General features: G+C 38.3%; 1 protein-coding gene across 3 annotated transcripts; it reads right to left on the bottom strand.

The window, feature by feature from the left end:
• Nucleotides 1-75: 75 nt before the first annotated feature.
• Nucleotides 76-17866, bottom strand: LOC111262719 (uncharacterized). Of its 3 annotated transcripts, none has more exons than XM_022837210.1 (8): nucleotides 17848-17866; nucleotides 9289-9346; nucleotides 6893-6990; nucleotides 6421-6573; nucleotides 5737-5804; nucleotides 5188-5406; nucleotides 4790-4887; nucleotides 76-340 (listed from the first exon to the last, which is right to left on the bottom strand). In XM_022837210.1, coding segments are annotated over exons 1-8 (825 nt in total). In that variant the 5' UTR covers nucleotides 17850-17866; the 3' UTR covers nucleotides 76-211. The 3 variants fall into 3 exon arrangements, with proteins under 3 accessions (XP_022692945.1, XP_022692929.1, XP_022692938.1); XM_022837194.2 differs by lacking the exon at nucleotides 17848-17866 and adding an exon at nucleotides 9578-9930; XM_022837203.2 differs by lacking the exon at nucleotides 17848-17866 and adding an exon at nucleotides 9578-9929 and having other exon boundaries at nucleotides 5188-5403.
• Nucleotides 17867-21722: the final 3856 nt, after the last annotated feature.

The following is a 21722-nucleotide window of genomic DNA, read 5'->3' on the forward strand; positions in this document are numbered from 1 at the left end:
CGTCTGAAAATAATCTTAGACAGAACCGACTGGAATGCGACAGGTTCTTACATATCTTATGAAAGAGTGCCAGTATGCAGTATTAACACATGAAATTTATTAGTTTGTACAATACACGAGAAAATCTTTTGCAGTTTCTAAAAGTAATGTTACTGTATCTGCTACTTGTTTTTCTCTAACAAACATCACTCATATGAATGGTCAATAACACCTACTGAGCTCTTCTTTTTTGGATCTTGCTACATTGGAACGGTGTTGTTTCCTCTTGTGACGAATACTCAACTTTGATGCGCTTCGGCCCAAGAAGATTATTTCCATCACCAACCAGAGTTTTCAACTCCTAGCATAAAAAGAAAAAAGTTCTCGAATGTTATATACACAATGGGTTAGGTTAAGCATATCATTCCGAAAAAATAGGACTGACGAAATTAGTGATGCCGGCTTTACCTATCGTAAATGCTACCTATATAAACATATGTGAGACCTCGTCCTTCTGTAAGGTATGCGTGATAATATTATCATATGCATATGGGACGTTTACGCCCTTTTTTACATATGGTCAGTGCCCAAACAAATAGACCCAGATAGATAGTATTCAAAAGTCGACTTCAAATTGCACAGCACTAAAGCGACATATTTTTTATATTATTAATACTTTTTTGACTTATGAAAGCCGTTTTGCTCTATTTCACACTAACATCCTGTAGGTCGATAAGGACATCTGCAAACATTTTCAAACAGCTCACGAATTTCTGCAAATACAGCATGTAAATTTTGCGCCAATATTTCGCATCATGTACAGCTAAATAATAGTGTTCAAAAAGAAGTTTGACTGGTATAAGGGCTTTTTGATGATTTGACGTCTTTCCGTCATGAAAGTGAAAAGGGAGCAGAAAACACTGATTAGCAGGTGGCTTTAAAGGTCAAAAGAAATGTGCGCCACGCAAAACTACTGAAATATTTCACACTTCCCGGCATGCGATCGCCAACGTTACTAAGGGAAACTGAAGGCAAACCTTCCGATGTTGTCGCGTACAATCGCTATCAACCATCGACAAAGGTGTGCTATGATCATTTACAAACAAAAGCGTATAATTATTTACAAACTACAAAAAGACAGGTTCGTCTTGTACTACGTCTTTCAAAGCAGACTGAAAGTCCGAGGATTTCGTTTTGTCGCCGACTTAAAAAGGCTGGGCTCGCGCTAAGTGTCTATCTCCAAAAACCTTAATCGGCTAATCGAATGAAATGTCTTTATCCGGCACACCAAATCAGAAATTAGTCCGTTGAGGACTGGGAAAATTTTGCCGAACGATTCCATTCTAAAGTTGTAGTATAGCATGATTTCTAGCAAAGGCTCTGAGATGATACTTTTCGCATAAAGAATACTGGGGCAGCAGGAATATGCTGAGATTATCGAGGGCAAAATGTGTTGCGTTAAGTACGAAAATGGTTTTCTAACGGTAGTTTTGTCTCTATGCACTACAGGACGCATTGTCATTTAGGTGCTACCGTGTCCTGGCAATTCGGTAAACTTTAAGTCTATAAAGTACGTCCAAAAGCCCATAAAATTACGAATTCGGATAAGCATGGAACGCTAAATGTTCCGGGTCTCTGTGAAAGGATCCCTAATGTATGGCAAAAAAAAAATTTGCTCGTAACTGAGGGAGAGAAAAACTGCAATAGAGGTAAAGCCCATGGGGTGGCGGCAGCCATTGCTGCAACCGGCGATGCGAGTCAAAAATACTCATGCTCGCAACTATATCACGTCGTCGTCAGCAGTTTGAACATTGTTTGTCGATTTTTTTTATTGACATGAAGAATACCGTTGTAGAGCGGCTTATGCGGACCGCTAGTGAACGGGCCAGTCATTTAACAAAACTACAAGGCTTCTAAACTAAAAGGTTGTTTCCTTCCTAGAAAGGATTTGAAAGACCGACCATTAGCCAAGTCAGGCAAGCCAACGATTATCATTTGTCTACCATAATTCCATACGAAATTCTGCTGCACAGTTTGAAGTCAGCTTTTGAATGGCTTAGTTATTACCATATCAATATTCTTTTCTTTTTTTCGAGGAGAAAGGGAAAAAGCCAACTTGATCAGACTGAAGACAGTCATACTAACTATATATATAAGTAATATAAATTTCGTAAAAACCATGGTAAACGCTCATCTCTGATCACGATTTCAATGCGGTGCGTCTAGCGTTGTCCCATTGAAGTCGTTAAAGTATCTGTTAAAAGGAACCATATGTGACACGGTATTGGTAACCTGAACTTCGATGCTTTGGTTTAACATATATCTATATATTGAGTTATGGAAAAAGTATGGTTTTAATGTAACATATCTCAAGTAATATGGCATCGTGTGGTCCTAATGGACACATAAGTATGCGCTCTGTCATGCTTTAACGCTTTTAAAAAATTGTTACAAATTGATTTTTCCGTAGCTCTGTTAGGACGCTTTGTCTCTAAGTTGCGTCGCACACTTGTACACCGTTGTCGATTTTTGTTTATAGTTCTTTCTAATAATCGGTACGTTACCGTTGGCTTATTGAGCTGCGTTATCAACTGCATATTCCGGTATTTCGATTTACTCAGGAATTTTCCATCGCGGTCACTCTTTTTGAACAAATCTGGCTACTGGAATTAGCCGCTCTTCCGTAGTGTTTTTATAATTTCGCTTACAGCTTATGCGTTCCGAATGTACTATAATTAAAAAGCAAAGGATCGCCGCTTTCGTAGAAAAAGTTGCATGCAAATATTTCGAATGCGGAAGTACCAGGACTTTTTCGAAGTCCTAGCTGTTTTTCTAGCTAGATGGCTTCAGAGTCATGCATCTCAAATATTGTGAGTTTTATCGAGTCGGCGTTAATGTTGTTTGAAAGCTAAGATTTTGTAGTAGATATGCCAGGATTATTGAAATTCCTGCATCCAGACCTAAGATAGAACGCCCTGAAGATGTGTGAAGTTCTCGCAAAAATTCACTGTATTTTTAAAATCTGCTGCGAAAAAGGCACGAATGCTGCCTAGACCTATAAAACAGGTTTTTTTTTGTGGTCAAGATGCATTTTCGAAAAAAAGGTCACTTTCATCCTAGAAACTTCAATGTCGAATATGGTCAATGGTTGACCGAGTATGGAAAACCTTAATGGTTTTGATAACAAAATTGAGCCAGAACGACACGGTAGTAACCGGTAATATCGCCAAATAATTAGACACCCATTATAAAACAGTTTTAAGTTATTTAAAGAAAGCTGGCTACAAAGAAAAAGGCTCTATAACTACGTGCCACAGAAACTGACGCACAAAAATCTACTCGATTGTATTTTCATCTGCAAAACCTTATGAAACCCTGACGAAAAGGGTCTGTTTCTAAGACAGTTGATCGCGGGTGATGAAAAGTGGATCATATACGGCAATAATAGACAAATAAAAAAGAAAAATGGGCTTCAAAATTTGTGATTAACGCCAAAAAAAGGTGATGCAATATGTTTAACAGGATTGGAAAGGAATCGTGCATTAAGGGTTGCTGTCAATTTATTCGGATTTCTACTGTCAACAACTAACAAGTAAGCCATTGAAAAAAGTACCGGACCTAGTGAAGAGAAATGGCATTATCGTCCACTGTAACAGTGCCAAACAACACCTTTAGCTATCTGGAAAAAATTTAAAAAACTTGAATAGGAAATTTTAATGCCGTTGCCATATTTCTCGGATTCTTTACCGTCAGACTGTCACTACATCGGTAGGATTATAATGTGTCCACAAAAATGGCAAAAGGTCATTGATTAAAACGGCGCATATCTAGATAGGCAATATTATTTTAAAGTATAAAAAATATTTGCTTTAAGCGGTTAATACTTCTTCGAGAACCCAATAACTAGTAAACTGGGTTATACTCTGAAGCCATTTATTCCTTTCAGTTTTTCTGTAAAATTAGCATAAACGGAACCGGGGCCATATATGGTTGAAATGCAATGGCCCATACAGCTCCATCCTACTCTGCTACATTTGGCTCTCAGGGTTGTCATGTAATATAATTTAACTATTACTAAGCTGTGAGAGCTTTTAGATGCACACAAGTTGGGAACTTAGTGTAGGAAACAGTTCGCTGTAGGGACTAATATTCAAAAAGTGGGTTTATATAAGACAGCTTTGCATTTTTTTCGTATTTTATCAAATTAACAAATTTTCAACTCATTATTTATGAGAGTTTCGTCTGTCCCCAAGCCACATTTTCCAAGACAAACTGAAGGCAAGTTACTTTTTTATAAAAGTTATTACATTGACTTATATTACATGACTATGTAGAGTGCTATATCGGCCACTGCATTCAAGCATCTACGAAACCAAGTGCAGACGATACTAATTTTACAGTGAAATTGAAACAAACAAGTTTCCAACAACTGCAGCAAAGTGTCACATATGGTTGCTTTTGAAAAAAATATCGATTTATTGGCATAACGTATCGGTCAGATAAAACAATATTGTCAAAATATGCAGCATATTGCTGATAATCATAATCATAGATATCTAGCAGTATTGACTCCTTCGCATGAAACTATCAGTAATCCAGATAGCCTTGTTCAATCGATACTATCTCGAAAATAATAATAAATTGTAATAAGTGCACTATAATTAGTAAGTATAGTCCCTAAAAATATACTGGTATAGTTTTTCTTTCCTGCAGCATTGGCCAATATCCATGATAATGTTAATGAAGTTTTAGCACATGTAGCCCAACTCTGCAAAAGATTGTAGAGTGAAATTGCTCACTAATGATTTACCTCATTATCTGGATCGATTTTGTCATCCTTGTATCTCATCCTCTTATTTTGTCTAAGTTGCGTTGATGTCAAGCCGGGGGTTCCGAAATCTAATGATCCTGAAATAGTTATTAAGAGGCTTGTTTATTGATAAACGGATATCCACTTAAGTATAAACTGTAAGCGAAAACCTAGATGTTTCAGCAAAGATCTTTAAGCTTGCTTGAGCCCCCTTCGCTAGTCATAAGGATGAATTGATAACATGATGAGAGAAACAGATTTTTTTAAGTTCTTAATCTCGATCTATTATGCAGTTTCAAATGACCCTGAGCAGACCTGATTATATTTCTTATGAATATTACTAGTACGCAGATACCCAAATTGTACCTAAGGCTTTCGTTCAACTCTTTCTTACTAACCATCTATGCTATTAACCTCATCCTCACAAGCATCTAGACTACAAGCGTCAGTGTAGCTCAGTTGATCCTCAAGGTCAATATAACCTGATTTTCGCCTCTTGAGTGATTTCGACGGTATATTTAAATGCATGACACTACGTTCTCCCTTAAATTGTTTGTTCGGTGTCGTCATTGAAGAATCTGCGGAGCTTGATGAGAATGTCCTTTTGCGGGAACCTGCTTTGAAAATATTAGTGACTTTATTAATTGAGGGTTGCAGCAGAAAATCGAATTCCTTCCGATTAAGTCAACTAGGCGAACGCCTGAGTTGCCAAACGTTTACTGCCGAAAAACCTCACGATAGTAAACATCCAGAATGTGTTTGATTTATCACTAGAGATGTTACAAAAATAATTAATAGGATAAGTTGAACAAAATCTTTGAGGCAACACAACCAACGATTCCCAGTCCTCCCAGCTTGCTACATTTAATTTCCTGCATATCAGCTACCGCGTTCCTTAAATATTCTGCTAGTTTCCTGTCCATCCGAGAATGTCAGTGGACACTCACCCACAGAATCTGGAGGAAAAGCAATTCTCATACGATCAACACATTCTTCCGTAACGATAGCGTTTAATCTGTAACCAATTATGAAAAATAACAGTTGAGATCTTCAAAAAATAAGCTTCTGTTCTATTCTGTGCAGACATTGTACAGTTTCCTAGCAGACGACATAATAGCATTGGTGCTATTTTTTTGCACAACTCTAAAAATAAATTTGCCATTAGTGATTGCAAACACTCCGTATTTCTTTTTTAATTTTAGTATAACTTTTAGTCAACTATAATCTAGCAGCTGTGTTAGAAAAATCATAAAGGAAACCTAACTACTAGATATATATCGTTATTATGTATACATGTACACATTAGGCATGCCGACGTTCCTTATATACTTATTCTTACGGTGTCCGGCCAAAACGACCGATCCTTAAGAGGGTTATTTTTTTAATAATCAAACGTAAACTTTCAACGGTGTTTCAATGGTGCAGGCTTCAATGGGGATGTGATAATATTTAAATCTTCGAAGTCGCAAAAAGAGTTTGCAAACCGTCACATTGGCTGGTAGTGGTAGATTTAAGGTTAATAGTATTTAAACAAAATGGAGTAAATTGGTTCAGTTACTTTTAACTTACAGCATGAAAAGTTTTTATCCACCAAAAAACCTATCTACCAGGAAGGAGATGATTTAATTTACCTGACACCTTTGTAATGCATTTCACCGCCACGGATCTGGAAGATAATCTGTTGGCCAAGGGCGCACCACGTGTCGAAATTGACCGATTTCCGAAGCGCAATCATGACATGGATCATACCATGGATTAGGCAGGTCACACTAATGTGATCCACCCTGAAAGGAAAACAAAGTTATTTATAAAGACCACAACGCAGCAGAGTCATAAAAGGCAACAAGGAACCCAAACTTGTCTTCGATAAATTAAATTAAAACCGTTCAACATACCACCGTTGTACCAAAGACCACTTCGAAAACGAGTTGAAAAGTTATATTTCCACTTTTTTTTTAATATCTTACAGATAAACTTGCCGTTAGTGATTACCAACACTCCGTATTCTTTTTTGTATTTCACTATAATGTTTGGCATAAGCCAAACGTACTAGATATATATAAGAGATCATACCTAAATCGACTACCGAATGAAGGAGTATACCTTGTTATCGTTCCCGTGGCGATTGTTCCCGGCTCTGGTTTATAGTAAGTGGCTGTTATTGAAACTGGAAACCGACACATGGGATAGTCCTCGAAGACCTGATTCATTAATAAACACTGACATCGTTAGATGTACAACTTCAAATCATATTTTAATATGGCCAGACTCATTTAATATAATAAAAATGCATGTACTTGGTGATCAAATAAATTGGGACGTATTTTGGCGGACCATTTGTCGTATGAGCCAGGAACAGCCGTTGTGCATTGGTTTCATATAAAACGTACTTTTTATCAAAACTATAAACCTCATATATTTCTCTAATACGAGCCAATATCTCTTTCGTATGCATTGCTGTAATTTAAGCACATGAGAGTTACATGAAGCGTCAATGACCATTGTCCCTTTCAACAAATGCAATTGTTCTTATTTATTCAGAATATTTATCTCAATTTGAATGGAGCTTATCAAGCAAGAATCATTTTATGCCAGTTTATCTGAAATACTCTGTATATATACATTTTTTTTGTATGGCGACATCTATAATCGTCATTCACTTTTTTCTATATAATGTTCATCAATTTGTATGTAAATAGAAAGGGATATTTCAACGACATTTTCTGCGCATGCTAGAATTGTCAGTTTTGGCAGTCATGTTTATTCATCATAACCTTACATGACCATGAGTATATCTTCAACTCGGAAGCTGAATCGTCTACGGGATCGTTTCAAATGTTTCCTTGCCAAAGATAGGAAAGTCTCGTTAATAGTAAAAAAGGTCGAATCGGCGTTGTCACGTCGAAACTTGTTGGGCTCTCATTTAATAATGCTCTACACACAATCATTCAGCGGGTTTAGATTTGGGCTGTTCGGCTACCATGGGTGCTTATTTTAGGGCATGTCCGTATTTTCCAGCGACCAAAGGTTTTCTATATACCGTCGATAGACGACAAAAGGCAGCACGCTTTTCAGCAAGGTGGTTCATTACCTTATCGATGCGGAACTCAATGGATGAGAATCAGAGCATATTCTGAAAGAACACATAACCGCTACGCAATCTACATTTGAACCCGCTGGACTATTATGCAAAGAGCATTATTGAGCGAATGTCTGACAAGTCTTTCGCATGACAACGTTGACCTGTTTGCTTAAGCCACATAAAAGATGTTCGCACGATCGTAAAATTAAGCTTTGAAACGAGTCCGTGATAGATTTGAGTTCCGAATTGAAACTGTGGTCAAGGCGAGCAGAAGTTATCGCGAATCAACATAATCGCCAACATTAATACTTTTAGTACATGCAAAAAAATCTGGTTTTGTTTAAATTCAGGTCATAAGCAAAATACTTCCATAATAAAGGATAAATTATTTGTAGGACATACGTATAACAGACGCATCCTAATATTATTCCCATTTCTCATATATTACTATAATGCAGTGCAATCGCATGACTATATGTCCTAAATGCGGTAGCGACAATGACTAGTATGGGCATCCAAAGGATTTTACTTACAATTAACAGACCACCCCGCACTTCTATTAGGGTGCTTTTTAACGAATCTGTTACTTACTTAAATACAATGATTTGCAAATCTCTAAGTGGCGAAGAAGCCATGATTTGCACGAACTAAAAAAATAACAGCTAGAAACAATAACTTGGTCCAGTCAGGACAGGACTCTGTCATTAGTAGGAATCAACAATCTGATACGTATTTTCCAAAATATAAAAAAAAAACTAGAACTTTCAAATTGTGATTTCCATTAAACGCTAAGCGCAATATAATCGGGTCCGGGTCTAAGATCCTGTAAGCCGTTATGATATATGATACATGGTTCACTATAAGCGTTCAGGAATCTTTCCATCATTTACAGACATTGAGTTAAGACGCTTTTCGGCCTCTTCTAAATTAGAAGACACGTTTGTCATATTACGTTGACTCCATTGTTTTTGGCAGAGGCCCGCCTTCTGTCAGGTGGTCCCAAGCTGTATAAAGGCTTTGAATAAAAGCTGTTAAACGTTGCGAATCGTGTTTAATGCCATTCGGAAGTCGGTGTTTACTCATTGCTAGACGTTCGTTTCGGATACACACACATGCAGGAACTTTCAAATTTTGAAAATACCATCCAAATTATAATGAAAATAGGTAATTCTAGACATATACTTTCCAAAAACAAGAAATGTTTAGCGAAATCGGTAAGGTGTACTAAATAAATCCCAAAGAATAAATGAAAGGCGAATTTGAAACGTAAATTACACATTTTTAATTCCTAATATACATTTTACCTACTCCTAAAAAAAATAAGCTTTTCATTAGCATTGTGTGTATAATTACGGCTATATTCACAGAATAGTTATAAGAGTTTCAGTAAAAAAAGTTCTGAGTAAAATAGTCTCACCTGGAAGTGTTTTGCGCGAAACTTGAGATCTGTGTAGCTCAGTAAAATTCCACCATTCCTGCAGATATAATAACTGTTATTTTAATGTTACTCACAACTATTTTTAGAATAAAGCAGGTTATACGAGAAGTTGTGTTGATGAAAGACAATAATATTATGCAAAAACATTTTAAAGATGATCTGTTCTAGAAAATGCGTCCAAACCAATCGGAGTTAAGCAAGGTACACAACATTCTGTGGTTTCAAAAATGCTTGCTCAAGAAAAAGTGTGTAGTAATCTAACACGTACTTGTCGCAAAATTTGCCAATCCGTTCATCAAGATGACCCTTAAGAGATTTTTTTACGTTACACAATGCGTTTGGATAAAGGTTGATCCAGATTTTCTCGCCAGAATTAATGACCAAGGAAGACATTTCATCTGGAAGGCCATTTTGTGGCATGGCTTTATGTTTATTACACGCACTACACAACCTTAATCACTCAGTGGCACTTTAAATTAAGTGTTAGTAAGAATACTGCGAATCACGGATGCGGGCACTGGACACAAATACATGGAAAACGTTAATTAATTAGCTAACACAATTGACCGAATCGAAATCGCCCGGCGCAGGATTACAGCTGCCGCCAATCAGAAGTATCACCTCGTGCTTGTTTTTAGCGTCGTATGTTTACAAAACAAGACTCTCTATTGAAGAGCGCGCAATTCAAATTCATGTTGCCCTGCAAAGCCCTAGGATTTTCATGTGCTTTCTCAGAGACACATAAATAATACTTTAATGATTCCTAATCCGCTTAACGAGCTAAAATAACAAGTTCTCTTTCTACCGACAACTAATGAGTTACATAGTGCGAATATACAATTCTCTGACGGTAATAATAGGACCAATTGTGTGGCTAATAATAAATATATGTATGTTACTTTGCTAAAACGTGTTATAATCTCAACTTCAATTTGTATTGTACAAGAATACATCGTTCCGTACAGTCAGCGGTATAATTGTATCGTATCAGAGTAACATAAACGCTTGACTAACAATAGTAAGGTATTAAACTAAAACTTTTTGTACCTTTGGCCCAACGGCTCATTCTCTTTTGTTTTTGCGGCGTGCTACAACCTCATTCTATATTACAATTTAGTGTTTGGAATTCGCCGGCAACTGCTAGTATCCATATACCTAACCCATTTACTTTTGAGCAGATATTATTTTATACGTTGTTGAAGAAATTTGAATGTGATGGTGTGTCTCAATTGTCTTAAACATGACTCTAACCTCCTTTTGTGATGTTTGCATACAGGCTTGCTTCAACGAGAAAACAGACACAATGGTAAAAGGATATGTTTGGGAAGAATCGTTCTGAAAAAACTCGTAGAGCTTGTCGTGCCGGAAAGGGGAACAATCTTTTTAAAATCCCAAGGGAAGAGTTCCTAGTTTGTCGACAGGCAAACGGCAAAGCGATTGTATATAGGCGGATGATAAGCATCCAACAAAAAATTTAGGCTCCTCGTAGTGCACATTAGCAGACCGTATTCTCAATGGTGATAAGAGCCATAGAGTCGATAACAGGGGAGCTAATGCCTGTCGTTCTCGTAACAGGAACGATGACGCTGATGATGCAGCTTGAAACAACGCAAACAGACGGAAAACATTGGTATCAGTGTGACTGTTATGACGGCGTCTATGTAGTTCAGGCACGCATATAGTCCATAGCGGGCAGTAAGTAGTTAGGCAAAAGAATATGCGCGGTCAACATCCATAGGCTACTCACTAGATGGACCGGTGTCGCCAACGGATAGTATGCGACAATTGCCAGGGCGTTCCTTATGAAATTTTAGAAGAATCACACCATTAGAATAATAGTCAGTGCCAGCAGTAACGGGTTATTCCTGTGAGACCTGAATTGATGTAATGATAGGGGTTGTTCAGCTGGTATGAGATTTCTTATGAGATGTCTTAGTGGTTCACAAAAAAGATTTTAGTCGATTTCCCAACGTATTACAGTTGCAGGCTCTACGTCAGGAGGCGGCGTGACTGAAGTGACCAATGTGTCAAAATGGGAAAACGACAATTCCAAATAAATAAAAACGATACTGCGCCTTGAATCTCCCTATTTGTGTGTGTTCAGGGGGGAAAGAGCGCTGATGACGCAGGAGCTGGCAATTATCAAAGTTCAGATTTTCGTTAAAGATGGGAATCTGGTTACGCTTTAGACTCTGGTTGTGAATACAGTCATGATCGACCTACTGCCATAGGCGTCCAGTGAACCGCACGCACGGCTGAGAGGGGGCTGATCTGGCTGGGAGGAACTAACTGAAGCCGGCTTAAGGCATACTTACGTGATGCAGTTAGGGGGTTTGTTAAACAGGCTTTTACTGAGCGCATATCAGTAAATGAAGAAACTAGATATCTGATGGTGAATTTTCCATTTCTAAAAAGTCCTACCGTGTATGACCGATACACCATGTTTTTACAGGGGGAGAGGGAAACACATTCGCATTTTCCACCTAATTACGGCTATAGTTGATCTAAATTTCTAGCTTCGGCAGCTGATGGCAATCATGACTATAAAAGAAAGCGTGCTTGCGCACCCAAGTGGGGTGACAGAAATAAGAACTTTATATGATCTTAAACGAAGTGTCGCATGCGCGGGGTGCAGATATTTATCGTCAATGTCACTCTGGTTATGTGCACGTTTGTATAACGCCTAAGGATTAATGATGCTTTTTGTCATAATATTAAAATGGATATTCCGGGAAATTTATTATGCGAAGCAGATTTTCAATAGGCCATCAGCCGCAAGGCTACTCAGATGGTGAGTCTTCGCGTGGTGTGCTTGCCTGGAGTAGCACCGGTTCTAAGGTACTACGCTGTTTAAAAACAGGAGCGCCATATGTGTTGCAACGGCAGTAATAGGGAATATGCTAATTCCATGTATATCAATGCCGTCCATCTGAAGCGTAAGGTAGACAATATGGCGCTTGTTGCGTGTAAGGCAAAGCTCGCATTGATTGGAGTTGACGGCGGCCACATTGACAAAACGCGGCTCTTAAGGGTGAAAGAGTGTTTGTACATCGGATCGGTCTTGTTGCAATACTGGTCAGATGCACAGATTTCATTGAATTTATTCGGTATAGCCGGAGAGATGGAGGATCAGAAATAACCTTGTAGACATATTGGGAGATTATGTGATTACTTAACTAAGGCTGAACCACTTAACGACTTACGGGGCCTGCCTTTGTTTTCCGTAGCGCTCCAAGGGACAGGAGTATTTCAATGATGAATAATTCTGAATGTTCAGTTCTAATTATTTCCGCTAACCATATAATACGTCAGCTTGAAGAACGACATGCCTACCGTTGACCGAACGATCGCTCATCCTCTAGAAAAATCGTACATGCTGTCTGTCCAAGCTCGTTTTCATAGTAATTACCTGATATTATAAAGATAGATTTGTTCCTAAAATCGTTACTTTCAGTAATCTTACTTTCAGAGTCCATAAAAAGGACGTTAAATGTTCGGTGGATAATTATCACCCAGTACTTTAAGAGCCCATAGTCAATTTACTTCAAGTTAGTTTCTTGTATCATGAAGAGGCGGCTGCTTTTTCGAATGCTATCCTCATTGCAGTAGGGTATGAGAATGAGATGAAGTAAGATAGTAGTCATTGAAGTAATTTTTGGTAAAACAGCAACTAAACTGGATGAATCCGATCCCAGTCTTCGGAAAAGAAAACGTAGTCCTTGACCACAGTCCAAGCGGCTCATAATCCTTATATCAAAGGTTTGGAAAACGAATCCCTTGGTATGCTTGATATGATAGAACGCCTAAAGAGAATTATTTGCAAACGAGATGAAAATTTTGTCCGATAAGACAGGTTTGTGAAAATAGACTTTATCACTTAAAGAGACCTGCCTTGAGGACACTCAAAAAAGTGGCTCCCTTAGATGCGAGGTTCACAGATAGTACCGGACGAGAAATCCCGACACAAGTGAAGATTGAAGTAAAGATGTGGAAAGACATTGTGAAACGCTTTGATAACGCGGAATACAAAACTCCAATAAAGCGGAAATAGCGTAAAAACTCAGGTCACAAAAGGTAGCATCTTACCTAACAAGGCAAATATACGGGCAATATTTCCATCGTAAGAGGCCGGGAAGCTGCTGTTCCAGTACCTACTCCTGCGGATGGTTCTGCCGAAGGGAAGATAATACGTTTGCAAAAACGTAATAACAATAGAGATGCCGGAACAGATTTTTCCGGCCGCTATGCCTCGAAGCTTTAACTGTGTATTTGTTATCCAAACTAGACAATGAAACAACCAGGTATTCCTTAAAAACCTTAAACCTAATTTTTTTTTATAAAAAAAAATTAAAAAAGCTGCAGAGGAAATCTGTGTCTCCTTAAAAACAAAGATATAGGTAAATCTTTCGTAACTTTTTTAAACGAACCCAGACATGACAATTATGCAACGTTCTGGAAACAGGATTTACCGAGTACCCAGGAACAAACATACGAATTCGAGCGAAAAAACAAGCAGGCAAAAAACAAACCTACCAGGCAGCACAGTGTCGCAACCAACCCCGTATTATTCGTACGTGGGGAGAGCCAGACTCATCTCCTCATCTACTGGATTGGTTCACTGTATCATAGATTTAAAAAACGCGCAGGAACGACTATTTAAACTTGTCTAAAATTGAAATTCCAGCAGCGTGTTTATTAAAGAAGGTACATACCAAAGTGGTTTTCACTGCCATAGTCCATATCACCTTTTAGTTGCAAATGATCATAGTTAGGGGCCCAGGAAAGCCTTTGTAGAAGAAAGACGTTAAGCACAAAAAGGCGTAACACTCGGGCTGTTTAGACAGAAGACAAAAGAACTGAAAACTAGTTACGTGACGCAACCTAATTCATGCCTAAAGGTCCCTCGAGTAGGCTTCCTCAGTGTGAACTACACTGGAATGATTTCGGTTTTGCAATTCTCGAATTGTTTGAGTTTGGGTTACGCTATCCGCATTGCTTTATATGCGGCTAGCAAGGATATCCCATGTAAAGTTGCATTGTCGCTGCAAATCTTACTATGATTGCAGTGCAGGTAAACACTTCACGCTCATTTCCAAACGCTGCCCTGAACGTCATTAGCGAGTCGCAGCCCTCTGCAGAATCATAACCAAGGTTTGCTACTAAGGTTTTATAAATAAACCTTAACAGCCTATGATCTGGAACATGGCGATTCGCTTCGCAGCAGAGGAAAGTATCAATATATTCCTAGCCTCCCAGAAAAGAGCCAACCAAAGCAACGTTTTTCCCATTGCCATTCACCTTCACAGTGACTAAAGTGCATCTCTTTTGTGCGCTACCCCACTATATCTTCAGTTCCATTCATAATCTCTCTTGACAGTAGCATACAAGAACACTGCTGTTTCTGTCATTGACTAAGCTTTAGGAGACACTTTTTAGAAAAGAGCGCTCAGCCGACGCTGCCCAATACGAGCGTCAAAGGTCTTGATGGGGTTCTAAAGTGTTAACGCTACGCCTTTGTTGTGCTTTATATAGATGAGCCAAGGTCTCTTTAAGTGTCATCTATTAATATGTTGTTTTTATCAAAAGCAAACTATTTATTTTCTATTTGTTTCTTTTTGCTTTAGTATTTGAAAGAATGGCATTGAGGAATCTGGAATAGAATATTGTGCAAAATATTCCGTGATGTTTAAAGCTGTGCAGGCTGATAGTTACGCAAGATCGTTATTAAGAATGTTATTATGGACTATCAGTGGCCTCTATGTCGCCTTTACTTTGAAGGTCACCAGATTGTACAGCAAATATATCCTCACTCTAAGAGTTTCATGGACCAGTACACTTCTGACACATATGAAGTAGAAAAAAACCGACTGCTAATTTAAAAAAAAATAATGAGCTGACTTACCCCAAAGTACAACTCAGCTTGGTGGTTTCATATCATATAGTTTCGATTTTAATGCGTAATATAGACTCAATAGTATCGTCCACATATTTCGGATAATTATAATTGTGAGTTTATGATTAACTATGTACAATTCTTTATACAAGAGCAATAGATTACCACAGTAGTTAAGGAGAATTTTTCCTCAATCGACTTTCTGCCAGGAGTGCCTCACAACCCGGCTTTTGAGACTCGTAAGACGCTGCTATGGAAGTCATGGAGTGCGCGTACTCGACCTTTTAACCACCTATTCTTTACCTATGCTCCTCTGACTGGCAACACTATTTCCTCTCGTAGGGGACATCTCATTCTCCCTCGTCAAGTGTCTAACGACTTAATGAAGTTCCAAATTTTAACTACTTTGGGAAGACGGCACATCAACCGATATGTGACCTTCGCACAAATTCTTCATTGTAGAGGTTCCTTCCTTTGCAAAGAAGATCTCCGTGAAGTTGTTTTACATAATGCCTAGACTGGAATGGGCAGCTTAAGAAAAACCGATTTCTGATGATATTGGCCTTTCTACAAGCTTTGTTGCGTACATGCATAATTACGTAGATACGATAGTTACGTGGGTTTCAGTGCGATCAAATTAACTTTAGAGGACGATACGCACGTTCTACGAAAACACGGTTTTCTTCTCGAGTTTGGTTGAATAACTGGCTAGCCCATGTAACCTTATTTCACTTCATGTAATATATATGAGCTGCAAAACTTGTAAGGGCACATAATGGTGACAGAAGTATATACATTATTGTGCCATATAGGCCTCGCAGAGTCTGAGGTATATCACACCCCCAAAATCTGGTTACAAGTATATTTTGGTCGTTTTTGCGAGGCGGGCCCTAAACCTTGCAAAAGGGTCGAATGCGACTCGGTGACCCCTCTGGCACGGCGTAAGATTAGAGCGCAGAATAAGAGTCGTGGTACCCTTTGTTGTCGTTAGAAGTGTATATTTCCGAACAGTAGCATGTCTGTAATGGATTATTTTTCTCGTATTATTTACGTTTTAGAGCGTCAGGCAAGGTTTACAGAGATAGGCTAACAGAGACAGATGTTAATCAGACGTGATGCCCTGTCACCCTTTAAACTAACTAAATTTACAGAAGACGACGTTGAGGATGGACTTGACGTCATTAAATTCCATTGGTACCGTGGTTTTATTAAACTTCGACTGAATACATGCTTTTTCAAAATGCCTTTGCAAAGGGTGGTCTTCCTATTGTCCTCTATGGAAGTTCTAGCAGTTCAGACAAAGGAAACAAAAAATCAATTTCTTCAAAGTCAGACACTGCTTTCTATAGGAAAGGAATCTCTTTGAGCCCCTGAGCTCGAGTCTGTTTTCCTTAATATTACTGATCCTAAGTTAAACCTTCATCAGCTTTGTAAAGGTCGATATATAACAGGTCACCAGATAGGTTGCGGCAACCCAATCAAAATTATCTTATTGATAGGTAAGTTTTATACATTAGCATCCCACAGATTCACAATTTGCAAATAGATAATAACAGTCAGTCAGTTAGTTAGTGCAAACGCAGCTTTTTAATACGCAAAGTTTCCTCCGTATAGTTCAGGAAATTCTATGGAGAAATGATTCGATTTGACTGGTGAACTTACATGAAATCTATACTGTTTGGGCTTCTTAATCTTACCTATACGATAAAAATACCTATACGATAAATAAACAAAAAAAATACAATAAATAACGAGCGCGTTAATAAATACTAGGTAAGTTCAAGTTTCTTTTTAGGTCCACCAGATAACTGAAGAAAGCGTTCGTTGTTTACGTAGCATAGAACAAGCATTCTCTCTTTCAATAACAAGTCGACTTAAACAGAACTGCCCCCATCAGAATGTTCCGTTTTAGTATGCGTTTGCCGTACTCAGGTTCTACATGCCAATCATTAAGGCATACAATTGAACCTGTAAAACATATGGATCTGATTTTTTTCCGCAGAACAAAGTACAGAATTTTATGTGCTTTTTATTTACATTTCTATCTCGAAAGGTTATGTACAGTTCAACTTGTATCCTTGAGATTTTGTAACGAACAGAACTATCTTCAGACGGCAATTTTAAGCTCGTTTTAGGTTTTTATAGAAGTAACTGAATGTATCCTGGGTAAGTTGCATCCTTGATTTGCTAAAGTAAAATATCTAACACCTACTAAAAAAGTATTACCTATAATTCATCTGTAATGTAATGCAATTTACTAATTTCTATGAGCTAGACAAAGAATTGTATGCACACGCGTGGGAAACACATTTTAAAATTATTAGAGTCTTCAACAACAGAATTATCTCATCAATTTCCTGATTCTTTTAAATGAATAATTAGAAGCCTGTTTTTTTTGTCAACTCACGTTTGCAGTATAATAATGCTACGATACAGCTCAAAGGACCAGAATAGCCTTGTTTTTTGAAACTTCTAGACAAATGCCTAGCAAATGGGAAGCAGTTGACGATATAAAGCGAGAGCTACGAAAAAGTCATTGGTATCATAGTACACATTCACATCTTTTCATCGTTGTTTTTACAGCGTAGCTAGTTATTATTATTATTAGAATTGAAGTTACGCAGCCTCACTGTGTTCAAACTCACATGACAGTGAATCATCATTGCGATACAAAGTAAACTTTCCAACACAAATAACTTAGACAAACGCGTTGTTGTTGGTTGATGTGGTTTCTTAGGCGGAGAACTATCTCGTGTTCTCGCATATAATCCCTGTTGACTTTCACTACAAGGCCAATCTGCAAATATTTGTTCACGGTCAATGGCTATGTCGAGCCTGTTTGCGATAAGCATGGCGTATACACTCTAGTAATCCCTATTCTGCAGCGAATTTCGCTATTATCGTTGTTCAGCATTGGCCCTTAGTTACAGTAGATTATAAACATTCGGACATAAACGTCGCAGAAGTAATTAGTCTTTGGGGTCTTGGCTAGGAACAACGCGCGCACTGATTCAACAACTAATAGCCGAAGGAATAACCACAGCAGTTTCCAAAGCAGCATCAGAAACGGACCCACGTATTTCATGGAAGTAAGCTGCGACTTCATTGAAAGGCCGCATCCGAGTTGTTTAAAATAAATTGGTGTTTAGAAACGCTCTGCATGACTATGGCTTGGTAGACAAAATTCAGGGGATCGAGCGGCAACCTCACTAGCGGAGTCATCGAGTTCATATAGAATGCTGCAAATACTTGATAGCCGTCGGGTTAAGAGGGAGCAGCGTCTGCAATGAGCGTCCATATCCAGTCGTTCAACGAAAACGTGGACATTTCAACGCCAGTGGAATGATTTTGCGTGAGCACTGACACTGTTACCTCCGACGGACAAAATCTTTCCTGATCTTGCGCAGTAGTTTGAAGGGCATCTTGTGGTGATAGAGGAGCTGATACTCAATTCAGTTTTACTAATTCAATCATGTCTAGCGGGCGGCCAAAAGATATAGTATTTGTGGTTTTATGGCTATGACTTCAACGACTGGAGACAGCATTTATTGATGTTTAAACAGCCTTACTGAAACCCAGTTCCCAATCCAAATGGAACCACCTTTTGTACCTGCACAACTTTTATCAGGCCTAACAAGTTTGTGGCAAAAGCGGTAAACTTAAAATGGACGCCATTGAACCTATTTAAACAACTTTGCTTATTTCGGTGACAATATGTTCATGGTAAAAAGCACTGCATTTGCCCTATAACAACTTCAATGGTCCTACTGCACCGCAATTTGAAATTTTCCACGTAATACTAATATTATGTATGGGTGATATTTTAATTGCAAAACAGGAAGACAATATGATTGGCCCAAAAGTAGGCTGAAAAAACAGGCCTAAACACTACTCAGCCGGTAAACGTTTTACTCACAAGGAGTACATTGAAGTGTATCAAATTTATAGCTTTTGTATGTATTTAGTAAATATTTTAAGTGATACGTCCAGTGCTACCGCTAAACATTGCTTCGGACGGCCTGCTCCCAGCACGAAATCGTACATCAGCGCCCAATTTGGAAAAGCACGTCTTTCTAAGCTTAATAAAGGTAATGGTTGACCACTGCAGAACCATGAGGTCCGTAGCTGGTGAAGAACTACATAAAATAGTATCGTCAGCACATACCTAGTGCTTATGAAGGTCTAGGAAAGTTTAAATATCGTTGTATTAATTCCACTCTTGACCCACTGAGAACTTTTATCTCGTTTATAACGCTTTACGAGGCGCCTATATTATTCAAAATGATAAAAACGAATTTCTATGAAAACTATTACTTCATCTAATTATATGTAATGTGCAGCGCGTCTATTCACATGCGTAATGCACGTCGTATCCATATGTTTCACGTTTCGAATACCCTTATTAATAATAAAAAAAAATCGTCGTGCATAATAACTTTTCGGAGACCTTTTATAAAGCCATAAAGAGCTCATCAATCAACGAGATATCTGTTCGTTGGATTGAATACCCAAAAGAAGTTCGTCTATTTCATTTTTCCGACGGTTCAAGGGTGAAAATACGTAACCGATTCTCTGCTCGCTCGAAATGCCCTCGAAGTCGAAAAAACATCTTTCAAATTGTTTCTTTTAGTCTTAAAACGCATACAAATTTAATCAAGCCAAAAAGTAGTTTCAACTTCAAATGAAGCTCCACGGACAGGTGCATACAAAAAACTATTGATACCACGTGGCTGAGTAACGTAATAGAAAAGTATATTAACGGCAGTACGAATTTTGCTATCGTGTCTACCAGAAGACTGGAGATAAAGTCTGAATGACATAATAATTCCGTCTGCCCTCGGTTTTTGGAACCCGGCTGTCTTTTCCACACGAAACCAGGCTTTTTCGTAGGACACATCACTGCATTGCTTCACCTAACAAATCAATGTGCAAGACCATATTTCATTTCTTCATAATTAAAGGTGACAGCTTCGTGTCAAAAAAGTCTATCCTAATTTCTTACCTTATATGCATGATTATTTTTAGGTTTGGTTTCACTGACTAAAAGAGCATATTTTGGCTGAATTAGATTGGGATGAAATTCTTGAAACATATCATCGAACTCCGCCGTACCCTATCGAGACACAGCATACAGCTTTTCCAAAAATATCCAGGTTAGGGAAAACAAGTGATGCGGAACTACATTATGTTAGTAAAATGGCTACTATTGTGTTTTTCATTCGGAGATGGTTATTTAAGGAAGACAGTCGGATTGTTCGATCGAAATAGGTCGTGCGTAGAGAGTAACTAATTTGTTTTCCTGATCCTCCTGGTTACCCGCTTAGTGTTTCAATATCAGAACGAATTACTTCGAGCATTTCACCCAGATGCTGATTTTAAAGACTCATAGCATGGAAAATTAATATTAGTAGTCTCTGGAAAGCCTGTTTTCACTCTGTTCGCATTTCGAGTATAAACGATGATTGTTCTGGACGCATTGAGATATCAATATTGTGCCTTCATACATGCGACACCTTGATATTTTTCCTATGTAGTTGTTCGAAAAGGCAATTCAGCATTAAAATGTCCCACAGGAGTTCTCCTTTCGGTTATTGCTGCTAATTTGGGGTTCTTAAACCAATCTGGTTGCCACTGATCTCGAAATTAATCAGATTGACTCCATGTTAAATTAAAAAGGTCTTCTGTTTACTTAACGTTAGCAAGAGGGAAAGTATTTATCTACGAGAACAGTGCGCATAACTTTAACAATACGGGTACAAATGGCAAAACGCCCTCAACTAATACAAACAAAATTGCGATGAACCGTGCTATATACACCTTACTACCTAAGCGGGCTACTAGCACACGGTTCTATTTGTTGTACAGTCAGATCGACAGGCTGAGGAATGATAGGAACTGAAGTGTGTGGAGGGCTTGGATACATAACATTGATAGGCCGCTATGTATAACGCCTGGCCTCTTCATTCTTAAGATTATATTAGTAATCCTTTAAGCACAATAGCAAACGGGACTAAATAAACAATATGCCGGACGTATCATTAAGAGAGGCCATGACTTTCTGAGGCTGTTGAAGTTGAGCCACTTTAAGCTGCTGGCTACCCGCTGCAGCTACCGAGAGTCAGTTCGTACGAATAAGTCGTTAGTCTTAGACCACAGCGAACTTACCTTTTTGGTGCAATTTTAACTTCGATAAAGTAGGAGTGCAGACAGGCTAGTCGTCATGCTGCGCTGTGATGGCTGTTTATTTTAGTCATGCCTCTATATGTGACGTGACAACACCACGCGCCTTAGAAAGAAACATTTATCAACAAGTCGAACTTAAGACACGATTGAAGTCTCTATCGGAACCTCACTTGCCTCTTGTTTTCAGATACATGTTTTTTTAAAATGGGGACTATTAGGTATTATTATTATTTCTTTTGGTGATGTTTGCAAATTCTATTGCCTCTCGGTTATTTCCCTGCGTCAATCTGTTGTGGATCTCTCTGTAATGATAACTGTTTTTAGTCACCCTAAACCT

The sequence above is a fragment of the Varroa jacobsoni genome, unplaced genomic scaffold (genome assembly GCF_002532875.2).
Source record: "Varroa jacobsoni isolate VJ856 unplaced genomic scaffold, vjacob_1.0 scaffold_74, whole genome shotgun sequence".
In the NCBI taxonomy this organism is placed as follows: domain Eukaryota; kingdom Metazoa; phylum Arthropoda; class Arachnida; order Mesostigmata; family Varroidae; genus Varroa; species Varroa jacobsoni.

What these genes read in the sequence shown, in the direction of transcription:
- LOC111262719 (XM_022837194.2), bottom strand. Translation starts at nt 9,729, where the DNA reads ATGCCACAAAATGGCCTTCCAGATGAAATGTCTTCCTTGGTCATTAAT. An exon ending in ATGCATTACAAAGGTGTCAG is followed by an intron (nt 5,805 to 6,420) that starts GTAAATTAAATC and finishes AATTGGTTACAG; the next exon opens with ATTAAACGCTATCGTTACGG. An exon ending in TTTTCCTCCAGATTCTGTGG is followed by an intron (nt 5,407 to 5,736) that starts GTGAGTGTCCAC and finishes ATATTTTCAAAG; the next exon opens with CAGGTTCCCGCAAAAGGACA.